Source organism: Cherax quadricarinatus, chromosome 19 (assembly GCF_038502225.1).
Source record: "Cherax quadricarinatus isolate ZL_2023a chromosome 19, ASM3850222v1, whole genome shotgun sequence".
Classification (NCBI taxonomy): Eukaryota; Metazoa; Arthropoda; class Malacostraca; order Decapoda; family Parastacidae; genus Cherax; species Cherax quadricarinatus.
The window spans coordinates 36,584,547-36,597,955 of NC_091310.1; the positions used below are offsets into that span (position 1 = coordinate 36,584,547).

The following is a 13,409-nucleotide window of genomic DNA, read 5'->3' on the forward strand; positions in this document are numbered from 1 at the left end:
CATTAAATTGTCAATGTTAAAAGAATGTTAGAATGTGGTATACTATCAGCAGCACATCACAAATTGCACTTAGGGGCGCAGGAGCACCTGCACAGCAGAGCAGCTGTGGGTAAGGCGTACCGACGTACACGATCCTTAATTTATAGGTTCGTCTCAAAATGACGATTCCTATTGAAGGAGAGGGCCCTGTACAGCTTTTCAGCCTGCAAGGCTCACCAATCCTGACACTTTCCACGGTCATATCTATGTGTGACCCATGCAGTCACTGTGACATAAGTCTACTATTGAATAAACTTAAAATAGCAGTCTTTTCCTTAGCATCCATCTCTTCATTTCCAGGGACCTCGACATGACCCAGACACCGTAAGAATCCTTATGCTGGGCGAGGAGACACACTAACCAAATTATTATTATAATTAAAGAAAGCGCTAAACCGACAAGGGTCATGCAGCATAGACTAACCAAGTAAGGTTACCGGGCCAGTGCAAACAGAGCACAATAAAAATCAGAGTTCACAGTGAATCAGCGATCACTGCAAAGCAAACACCACTTTGACACATTATATAAATCTTTATCTACACCATTCAACAAATCATGCTCCGGTAAAGTAACCAAGGTCTTCATCGAAGCTCGGTACATAGGGGCCCCCATCCACTGCTTCTAGACATACCTCAGGCACTATCTAAGGAGGACAGGGAGAGAACTGAACCTCTGTGACTGCAAACACATCGAGGCCACACTCCAGGAGGGCAGTTCGGATCCGAACATGGAAAGGCACTGGAAGCCTCGCACTACCAACGAATAGCTCCCCCCTCCCCTCTCCACCCGCTTTCCTCCTGCTTGGAAGACTGTACCATAACCGGGGTTGTCAGGAGTATGCCGAGGGGAAGGAAAGGAAAGGGAAGATGGGCAGGGAAAGGAAAAAAATGGGATGGATGTAGGAAATAGGAGAATAAGGGGAAGAAAAAAACAAAAGAAACAGAGGGAATACATCAGAGAAGGAAAAAAGTTAGTGGAAAAACGTATCATTAACTGCTGCTGTAAACTTAACTCAGCTAACATGTTATGTGAGTTGCATCACTTGTCCTAATAACTTTGGGTAGGGCGCAAGAGGTTTCAACACCTGTGCAATGTTGTCTTCATCAACATGTTTTTTTTTTTTGTAACACGTACGTGTACCCATCTAGCTGTAGTTGCAGGGGTCGATTCACAGCTCCTGGCCCCGCCTCTTCACTGGTTGCTACTAGGTCACTCTTCCTGCTCCATGAGCTTTATCATGCCTCTCTTTAAAGCTATATATGGATCCTGCCTCCACTACATCACTTCCCAGACTATTCCACTTCCTGACAACTCTGAAGAAACACTTCCTAATATCCCTGTGAGTCATCTGAGTCTTCAACTTCCAATTGTGACCCCTTGTTGCTGTGTCCCATCTCTAGAACATCCTGTCTCTGTCCACCTTGTCAATTCCTCTCAGTATTTTATATGTTGTTATATCCCCCCTTATCTCTCCTGCCCTCCAGTGTCGTCACGTTGATTTCCCTTAACCTCTCCTCGTAGGACATGTCCCTTAGCTCCTTGACTAGCCTTGTTGCAAACCTTTACACTTTCTCTAATTTCCTTACGTGCTTGGCTAGGTATGGGCTCCAAACTGGTGCTGCACACGTGTGTGTGTGTGTGTGTGTGTGTGTGTGTGTGTGTGTGTGTGTGTGTGTGTGTGTGTGTGTGTGTGCGTGTGTGTGTGTGTGTGTGTGTGTGTGTGTGTGTGTGTGTGTGTGTGTGTGTGTGTGTGTGTGTGTGTGTGTGTGTGTGTGTGTGTGTGTATGTGTGTGTGTGCGTACGAACGTGCGTGCGTGTACACAGAATAGGTTGGGGAAGGTGAGGTGGGAGGGATTCATGGAAACCGGTTAGCCGGACTTGAGTTCTGAAAGTGGGAAGTATAAAGCCTGCACTTTAAAGGAGGGATTTGGGACATTGGCTGTTTGGGGAAACATCTAAACTGTCGTATTTGAGCCCCTCTGCAAAGACAGTGATTATGTATGAATGATGGTGAAAGTGTTGATTGATGATGAAAGTTTTTCTTTCTTTTTGGATCACCCTGCCTCGGTGGGAAACGGCCGACGTGTTATATATATATATATATATATATATATATATATATATATATATATATATATATATATATATATATATATATATATATATTATTATATTATCACACTGGCCGATTCCCACTAAGGCAGGGTGGCCCGAAAAAGAAAAACTTTCACCATCATTCACTCCATCACTGTCTTGCCAGAAGGGTGCTTTACACTACAGTTTTTAAACTGCAACATTAACACCCCTCCTTCAGAGTGCAGGCACTGTACTTCCCATCTCCAGGACTCAAGTCCAGCCTGCCGGTTTCCCTGAACGCCTTCATAAATGTTACTTTGCTCACACTCCAACAGCACGTCAAGTATTAAAAACCATTTGTCTCCATTCACTCCTATCAAACACGCTCACGCATGCCTGTTGGAAGTCCAAGCCCCTCGCACACAAAACCTCCTTTACCCCCTCCCTCCAACCTTTCCTAGGCCGACCCCCACCCCGCCTTCCTTCCACTACAGACTGATACACTCTTGAAGTTATTCTGTTTCGCTCCATTCTCTCCACATGTCCGAACCACCTCAACAACCCTTCCTCAGCCCTCTGGACAACAGTTTTGGTAATCCCGCACCTCCTCCTAACTTCCAAACTACGAATTCTCTGCATTATATTCACACCACACATTGCTCTCAGACATGACATCTCCACTGCCTCCAGCCTTCTCCTCGCTGCAACATTCATCACCCATGCTTCACACCCATATAAGAGCGTTGGTAAAACTATACTCTCATACATTCCCCTCTTTGCCTCCAAGGACAAAGTTCTTTGTCTCCACAGACTCCAAAGTGCACCACTCACCCTTTTCCCCTCATCAATTCTATGATTCACCTCATCTTTCATAGACCCATCCGCTGACATGTCCACTCCCAAATATCTGAATACATTCACCTCCTCCATACTCTCTCCCTCCAATCTGATATCCAATCTTTCATCACCTAATCTTTTTGTTATCCTCATAACCTTACTCTTTCCTGTATTCACTTTCAATTTTCTTCTTTTGTACACCCTACCAAATTCATCCACCAATTTCTGCAACTTCTCTTCAGAATCTCCCAAGAGCACAGTGTCATCAGCAAAGAGCAACTGTGACAACTCCCACTTTATGTGTGATTCTTTATCTTTTAACTCCACGCCTCTTGCCAAGACCCTCGCATTTACTTCTCTTACAACCCCATCTATAAATATATTAAACAACCACGGTGACATCACACATCCTTGTCTAAGGCCTACTTTTACTGGGAAATAATTTCCCTCTTTCCTACATACTCTAACTTGAGCCTCACTATCCTCGTAAAAACTCTTCGCTGCTTTCAGTAACCTACCTCCTACACCATACACCTGCAACATCTGCCACATTGCCCCCCTATCCACCCTGTCATACGCCTTTTCCAAATCCATAAATGCCACAAAGACCTCTTTAGCCTTATCTAAATACTGTTCACTTATATGTTTCACTGTAAACACCTGGTCCACACACCCCCTACCTTTCCTAAAGCCTCCTTGTTCATCTGCTATCCTATTCTCCGTCTTACTCTTAATTCTTTCAATAATAACTCTACCATACACTTTGCCAGGTATACTCAACAGACTTATCCCCCTATAATTTTTGCACTCTCTTTTATCCCCTTTGCCTTTATACAAAGGAACTATGCATGCTCTCTGCCAATCCCTAGGTACCTTACCCTCTTCCATACATTTATTAAATAATTGCACCAACCACTCCAAAACTATATCCCTACCTGCTTTTAACATTTCTATCTTTATCCCATCAATCCCGGCTGCCTTACCCCCTTTCATTTTACCTACTGCCTCACGAACTTCCCCCACACTCACAACTGGCTCTTCCTCACTCCTACAAGATGTTGTTCCTCCTTGCCCTATACACGAAATCACAGCTTCCCTATCTTCATCAACATTTAACAATTCCTCAAAATATTCCCTCCATCTTCCCAATACCTCTAACTCTCCATTTAATAACTCTCCTCTCCTATTTTTAACTGACAAATCCATTTGTTCTCTAGGCTTTCTTAACTTGTTAATCTCACTCCAAAACTTTTTCTTATTTTCAACAAAATTTGTTGATAACATCTCACCCACTCTCTCATTTGCTCTCTTTTTACATTGCTTCACCACTCTCTTAACCTCTCTCTTTTTCTCCATATACTCTTCCCTCCTTGCATCACTTCTACTTTGTAAAAACTTCTCATATGCTAACTTTTTCTCCCTTACTACTCTCTTCACATCATCATTCCACCAATCGCTCCTCTTCCCTCTCGCACCCACTTTCCTGTAACCACAAACTTCTGCTGAACACTCTAACACTACATTTTTAAACCTACCCCATACCTCTTCGACCCCATTGCCTATGCTCTCATTAGCCCATCTATCCTCCAATAGCTGTTTATATCTTACCCTAACTGCCTCCTCTTTTAGTTATAAACCTTCACCTCTCTCTTCCCTGATGCTTCTATTCTCCTTGTATCCCATCTACCTTTTACTCTCAGTGTAGCTACAACTAGAAAGTGATCTGATATATTTGTGGCCCCTCTATAAACATGTACATCCTGAAGTCTACTCAACATTCTTTTACCTACCAATACATAATCCAACAAACTACTGTCATTTCGCCCTACATCATATCTTGTATACTTATTTATCCTCTTTTTCTTAAAATATGTATTACCTATAACTAAACCCCTTTCTATACAAAGTTCAATCAAAGGGCTCCCATTATCATTTACACCTGGCACTCCAAACTTACCTACCACACCCTCTCTAAAAGTTTCTCCTACTTTATATATATATATATATATATATATATATATATATATATATATATATATATATATATATATATATATATATATATATATATATATATATATATATATATATATATATATATATATATATATATATAATATATATATAATATATATATAATATATATATAATATATATATATATATATATATATATATATATATATATATATATATATATATATATATATATATATATATATATATATATTGATAATGCGAGAAATCACGAAAGCACTTGAAATTCTACTATTTTTTCACAGAGCTTCTACATATATGTATATTAATAGATTAAACTTACGATTTTTGCTTAAATAGCAAAGCTCTTCTTGCCGAATAAAGCAAGCAAAAATTTGTGTATGCAATCATTCTGAACCTAACGAAAAAAAATTTATTTCATTGTGTTTGCTCATTATTAAATTATTATAAACTTATTATTAAATTATTGTTTATTATTAAATTATTGTAAACTTATCTATGGATTAGGCTAAATTAAATTGTGCTTGTTATAATACGGTTAGGTAAGTTTTATAAGGTCCTTTTGGTACAAAATTATTAATTTTTACATTAACATATATGAAAAATATATATAACTTTATACGTATAAGAGAAAATTTTTGAAAGGACTTAATTTTAAATGAGATCTTGCTAACTGACTAGTTTTACTTATTCGGCACGACATTTTATATATATATATATATATATATATATATATATATATATATATATATATATATATATATATATATATTTAACAACTGCGACTAGCCATGTCGTTTCGGCCCGCGTTGTTATTAATACCACTCGTTCGTGGTTACAATATATATATATATATATATATATATATATATATATATATATATATATATATATATATATATATATATATATATATATATATATATATATATATATATATATATATATATATATATATATATATATATATATATATATATATATATATATATATATATATATATAGTATTGTAACCACGAACAAGTGATATTTAATCAATAATAACACTGCGGCTAGCCGTGGGATCGAACCCATGTTGTTTAAGCCCGCTTCGTGGGAAGCGAATCAAAATTCACGACGCTCTAAACCAGTGGACCATACACTCCTACAAAGAACATGAGCCTAGTTCACTAGGCATATGTTGTTTGTAGGAGTGTATGATCCAGTGGTTTAGAGCGTCATGTATTTTGACTCATTTCCCACAAGGCGGGCTAAAACAACATGGGTTCGATCCCACGGTTAGCTGCAGTGTTGTTATTGATTAAATACCACTTGTTCATGGTTATAATAATATTTGTACTGCTTGTGGAGGCTAGTACAACAACCAGGGAATAGAATTAAATTAGCTCTGAGGCTATAACACCATCGTAGGTCCTCGCAACATGAAGTTTCAGTTTAATTCAGTTTAATATGTTTATTATGCACCAGAGGTACATAATGGGTCCAGGGACTGGGCCCCCAAAATTTTGATAGCTGAACTAGGTACAAAGGTAATGAACTCACAAGTTACAAAGGTAATGAACCATGTAAGTAAATTTACTTACCTACGTTTATACATGGCTACAATCATGAACAAATTATAGAGAATGAGCAATTCACACGTCCACACCCTGTCACAACTATAAAAAGTTATTGATGCAAATATTAATTGTTGGGTCTCACACACTCACACACATAGGTGAGCGCAAACCTAGTTCGCTAGGCTCATGTCGTTTGTAGGATTGTATGGTCCAATGGTTAAGAGCGTCGTGAATTTTGACTCTTCCCACGAGGCGGGCTAAAATAACACGGGTTCGATCCCCCGGCTAGCCGAAGTTGTTATTGATATATATATATATATATATATATATATATATATATATATATATATATATATATATATATATATATATATATATACACATATATATATATATATATATATATACACATTATATATATATATATATATATATATTACATATATATATATAATATATATATATAATATATATATATATATATATATATATATATATATATATATATATATATACACACACACATTATATTCATCCACATACACATACATACAAAATAAATTTACATATGTAAATACACACATACATACATATGCAAATACATATACACATGTACTGTATATATATGAAAGTGCGCACACGTACAGAAAGTTAAATATTAAAACATATACACACGTATATTTTTTTTTTTGATTTGGCTATATTAAAATTTTATGACCACCCTCCAATATTCCTCTTGCATACATTTAGATAGTGGGAGCTGAGCTTATGGAATACGGGGCTAGCTTCCTCGTATCCCGCAGTCACCTTTTGCGTCATCACATGAATGAGAGCAGAAAACATGTCATCCTACCATACTCAACAGTCTTCCCACTAGTAACATGTCACCCTATCATACCCAACAGTCTTCCCACTAGTAACATGTAACCTTACCATACTCACAGTCTTCCCACCAGTAACATGTAACCTTACCATACTCACAGTCTTCCCCCTAGCCTGTACTCTGTCAGAATTGCTGCTTATTTCTTTGTCTCAGGAACACGTAAAATGACGGTAAATTTACAAAATTCTACTTACATTCAGTATACAGCAGCATTTCTTCTGGTTCTAAATAGCTCTTATTAACTCTAGTTCTTTTCCGATTGAAAAGGCCTGGTCTGAGATCAGCCTGAGGAGATGGGAGACCCATGATATCTAAACCATTAACATATACATCTAACCTTACTCCGTCTTCCCAACCCTTAAACAGTCATGAAAATGGAGAATTTTTCTGCATTGGTAAACAATGAACAATTTGTTTATTAAACAAGAAGGGCAGGACTTGAGAGCATTCAAGCAACCTCAGGCACAGACGTGGGTGGTAGCTGATGACCCGCAAGCATTCAAGCAACATCAGGCCTGGACGTGGGTGGTAGCTGAGATGGGGGAGGAGTCCATGCCTTTTGTGTTAAGTCAGTTGGTGGAAGTGTGGGAAGACTGGGAGGGAGGTGAGAGCTCGGAAATACGAGAGAAACAGTAATGGGAGGAAGTAGTGACACGCCTCCAGGGTAAGCAGCCTCATGAATACAACACAAGGGAAGAAGAAAACGAGGTAACATAGGTGACATGACAGAAAACCAGACTATGGAGTACCGAAGAAGAAATGAACATGCATGCTTATCATAGCTTAGTCTAGCTAACATTTTCCTGCGTTAAGTAAATTTAACCAGGTCTAACATAAGAATTCGTGATTCCACGTAGGATGCGTTGAATAAGTTAGGATTTCTAGGCTAGGATTAGCAAGACACGTGGTCAACAATTGAGTATCTTTATTGCTTGAAACATTTCGCCTGCATAGCTAGGGGTGGCGCCAGAATTTTTATCCTGATGGGGAATGGGTTGCTATCTTGTTGGCAGGGAAAGACTAGGAGACTTGTTTGGAAGCAGGGTTAGCAATATTGTTATTTTTATTTGGGAACTGGGCGAATTTGGGGGGCTTCACCCCCTTGGCCCCTCCACTGTGCACAGCAGGCTCCTTCAGTTGCATAGAGGTGACTAATACTGGAGACGGTCGATAAAGTAAAAGGATAATTTCGAGGTGTTTAGTACCTTAGCCTTTAGAGGCTATGGGACTGAATACGTACCAAAACTAATGGACTCTAACATCTTAAAAAATACAGTACATCTCCATTCATTTTACTGTCTCCAGCATTAAAACCGCCTCTGTATTCGACTGATGAAGCCTGTTGTGGAGGAAATAATGATACCAAAATATTGCACGTGTATTATTCATCAACTTGTCGAATTTAAGAGACCAATAAGAGAGAATTCGACAGCTATGTTGGGTTAGGCTACGCAGTTTCTCAAAATTTTATGTTGGGAATGTTACGCTGTATTGAGAAAGCAAAATCGGATTTACAGTAAGCTTTCACGAGCTACTACTTCTCATATATACGGTAAACTTTATTTCGAAGCTATTTTATATAGTGCGATTTTTTAAATGAAATTGTAAAAAAACCTCCAAAATTTAATAGCACGTACTATGAAGGCCTTTTCACATGTTATTCAATTTTGGATGTGTTTTTCCAATATGTGTGTCACATCTCAACCATAATCTATTCCTTGCCTCGTATTTTTTACACCTTGTGTAGTAGTAGTACATAGCTTGGCAGTGGTGGAGATCAAGTATAAGGTAACACAACCCACACTATATTAATAATATGGATCCACCAAAGGAAAAAAGAGCCGATGGGAGAGAGAGTTTTAAGGCTGGAAAGGTAAACATCTTGCTCACTGCCACTGGAAGCTGCACCATCTTGTCGTCAGCTCAGTGTCAAGAGAGTTAGGTTAGGTTAAGTAAGGTTCGTCAGTAAACAGGACAAGTGTTTCCTGACGCGGGTCTTAGATGATGACCCGCCGCTGGAGCTTTTGGTCATCTGACCGAGGCCTTCCGCTGGCTTACCGGTCCACCCCTTTAAAAATTATGATCATAGTTATAACCATTTTACTGCCAAGAGTGTGTTTAAACAAGTGCTCTCGTTAAGTTCACTGAGCACATCCTCCCCGACTCCAGAAACAAAATCAACTGTTATCAATGTTCATTCTCTCTCTCAGCTAAAAAACAGAAAAAACATATCAAGCCAGCTGCTCAGGCAACTTTAGTGAAAGAAAACATCACACCATCAATACCAGACCTGGGATTTACAAGCAAATAAAAGAGAAACTCTTAAATATAACTGCACGAACCCAACTGATAAAATATATTCAGTTTCTATAAAGCATCAAGTGTGTTACAATGTGTGACTTGAAAGAAATAGCATATTGCCGACAAGTATGAAAGCACCGACAAGTGTCAGAATAAATTTTCATTGGGACAACGTTTCGCCCTGTGTAGAGCCTTATCGAGCTCTACATAGAGCGAAACGATTTTACAGTAAAACTTCGTTCTGCATCCTTTGTCTTGGTCTTCCTGAAAAGAGTGACATATGACCGCTTAAACTACGAGAAAGGAAAGTATGCACACAGAAAGGTTGTTCCAGTACGGTACTTAACTTTAAACTGCTACAGTACAGTGACTTTAAATTGTTCCACTTATGGTACTGCAACTTTAAATTGCTCCGGCAACGGCACTGGGACTTATTCTACCACTTCCGTCTCAGATGGTCTTTAAAACTTGATCGCACCGTTTATATTCACACACGATGACTAAGTCAACTTTTCTATATTTCCACTACATGGCACTTTTTTCAGCAAGTGTTTTTATCCAACATGCTCGTCAACTATAATTTTCTTGAAGGGATTCACTAACACTCTGATTTCCTGATTTTAATACATTTTAATGACATTTTTGTGATATTTTTCATTAATATGAAGAATATGACCGAGACTTAAGTGTTGATTCTTGTGGTACTCGTTCGTATGACTTTAATATACCACAACCACCTGCGCTCACCGGCTCACGTTACGTATTTAAATGTTAACTGCTTTGGATACATACTGCGTTCCTACAGAGGCTTCGCTATTACCACAATTATTATTGTATTTGTGAGAAAGTGCTAAATCTGTAGAGGCAATATAGCACACGGGGAATATTTGGTAATAATGTTTTATTCAAAAAAAGGGTGTGTAGTTACAATTCGTTAGATCAAAAGCCTTCACCCCACCCCTTCCTCCTTACCTCATTTAAGACGCCATTACTACAAGCATCTTCCATTGTTTCCCCACCAAAGACTTCCAAAGAAACAGCTAAAGAGCGACTTGCCATTCCAGGAAGAGCTTTCTAACTGGATCAATACTACAACAACCGCCCAGGAATGCTTACTCTCTCTCGCTCTCTTTCTCTCCCTCTGCCCCTGGCTACTTACAGGAGCTTATGATCTTATGATACTCACTTTGACCTTAATCTTTTTAGTACACTTATATCGTACTAATTCACTCCACTGTTTAAAATTCCGACTTCGCTTCAGAAAATGCTAGAGATAGTATTCTCGGCGAGCTGCAATCTTAGTCAATATGTTTAGCAAGCGAAAAATTGAACTGCTTTCGTCTTTATCACAACCTTCCATATGAGATCTTACAACTTACCACAGAGGTAAGGTACGCTGGTAGATAAAGGTAATCCAAAAGATAAAAGTAACACAGGGGAAGAAATATCGAGAGTTACTAACCTGGGGGCGTATCCTGGACTTCAGGGTCAACGCCAGCTGCTTCTCGCTCCAACAAGAGTCTGGTCCTCACCTCTTCTGCACACCAGTTCTCACTCACCAATGTGTCATAATCAACACCTGTCAGCATAAACACCTTCGACTATTATCCTGGTAACAATAATGTGAAGATATACGAAAGTTTTAAAAGCATTTAGAGGTAAACAATTTTATCAAGCTAGTGTAGCTGCATGTTATGGACAACATCATTTCAGGTTATTACAATTTTTCCATGCAACTTTACGGTAATGGGAAATCCTCCCAGTACAATCATGTAACTACCATATACATTTATTCTTATATACAGTCAGTGGCCACTTTATTAAATACACCCTTCTAGTGCTGGGTATGGCTCCTCTTTTCCCCATAACAGTCGAATTCTTCGTGGCATGGATTCAACAAAATGATGGAAACATTCTTAGGGATCCTGGTCCATGTTGACATTATAGCATCATCCAGTTGCTGCAGATTTGTCGGTTGCACATTCATGCTGTGAATCTCCTGCTTCACCACATTCCAAAGGTTTACGCCAAATTTTGACCCTACCATTTGCATGTTGCAGCAGAAATCGTGATTTGTCAGACCAGGCGATGTTTTCCCAATCTTCAACTGTCCAGTTATGGTGAGCCTGTACCCACTGTAGCCTCAGTTTTCTGCTTTTAGCTGACAGGAGAGAAACTGGTGTGCTCTTCAGCTTCAGTAGCCCATCTACTTCAAGGTTCAACGTGTTGTACATTTCGAGATGCACCTCTACATACCATTGTTGTAACGGATAGTTAGACAACACTGTTTTAACTGCTGTTCAGAGTAGTATAGTAACTTGCCGGGTAGCTGGGAGGAAGGATGAAGTATACTGCCGTAGACTAGCTTCTTTATTAGAGTAATTAATCGGGTTCACAGCGGGCAGTCAGGTGTGCCGAAGCCAGTCCGGGAGGGAAGATGTTGACAGAAGGGCCGCTGGTCAAGGCGTGAGGGAGAGGCATAGTCGGGTAGGAATACCTTGATGCCTGACCTCTGGAGGGAACTTCAGGAACTAGGCCTACATAGTAACTCGCTCTAGTGAAGAATGTGAGAACTATGCACGTAGGATTACTGTCTACATCATTGTCAATGTACAGAACTGCCAAACTGCATGTTTTATGTTTCTGAGATACTCAATACCAGACACCCGTCTCGTACCAATAATCATTCCACGATCAAAATCACTCAGCCCACAATTCTTTCCCATTCTGATGTTTGGTCTGAACGACAACTAAACCTCTTTACCACGTCTGCATGCTATTAGGCATTGAAGTGCTGCCAAATGAGTAGCGGATTAGATATGCGTATTAACACACAGTGGCCACCAAGTGTATATGAGAAATGATACATAGCAATGCAAAGGGATCAGGTCCCTAACGGCGAGATTAAAGACATACATCAAAGAGTTTAAGGAAAACATACTAAGCTGCTTCTTTTTCAGGACGTAACCGACAAAGGGAAGTCAGAGAGGCAATGACTATAAAAATTTACAAATACTAATAAATAAGCAACGAAAAGCGTTTGCAAATGACGATTATTTCAAGTTTTACAGGATGTTAGCACGAAAGCAGGACATACAACTGACCGTGTGTGAGTAGGAAACAACAGAGAAGGTGGACCAGGGTGGGCACGCCATGACTGTTAGTATCCTCGCCATGGGCGGCCATCACCTCGTCCAACGGGCGACCCAGTATACCCTGCACGCCCACACCAGCGCCCTTCATGTCTGCGAGGAGCGAGTGTACGGCGTGCGCGGGGGCGTGCAGTGGGTCGGGAGGGATGGTGGTGGTGTGATGCTTGCAGCTGGAACTGGACCTCCCGCCCATGGACACAGCCAGGAACCTACGCACCCTAGACAGGGTGCTCTCTCCGCCCTCCTGCAACACAACACCCACAGTCTCATCTACCTCAATGGAAACATTATTATTGTTATGTGGATAATAACACTTATGTACAATTCATCAGATCAACAGCCTTTCACCAGCAATACAGCGCTTCCCTTGAAGAGGCTATTACTAAAAGTATCTTCCAGTGTTTCTCACCATTATTCTGGGCAAATATAGATGCACAGTTGCTTGCTGTTCCACGAAGTGCTCTCCAACTGGGAGCCACTAGTGGCTTTATCACTCCTACATTAAGATTAATTAAGCCCCTCGTAGCGAAATGTTTCCATTAGAAAATGTCCTGAACTGTACAT

The 13,409-nt window shown here is 39.5% G+C and overlaps 1 protein-coding gene across 2 annotated transcripts in view; it reads right to left on the reverse strand.

The window, feature by feature from the left end:
• LOC128688314 (protein FAM13A) overlaps positions 1–13,409 on the reverse strand; it is a gene marked incomplete at its 3' end in the record, with an annotated part of 387,349 nt that overhangs the window by 336,716 nt on the left and 37,224 nt on the right. For both annotated transcript variants that reach the window (XM_070086656.1, XM_070086657.1), the window contains 2 exon segments: positions 11,156–11,272; positions 12,798–13,089. In XM_070086656.1, the coding sequence (XP_069942757.1) occupies positions 11,156–11,272; positions 12,798–13,089 (409 nt within the window).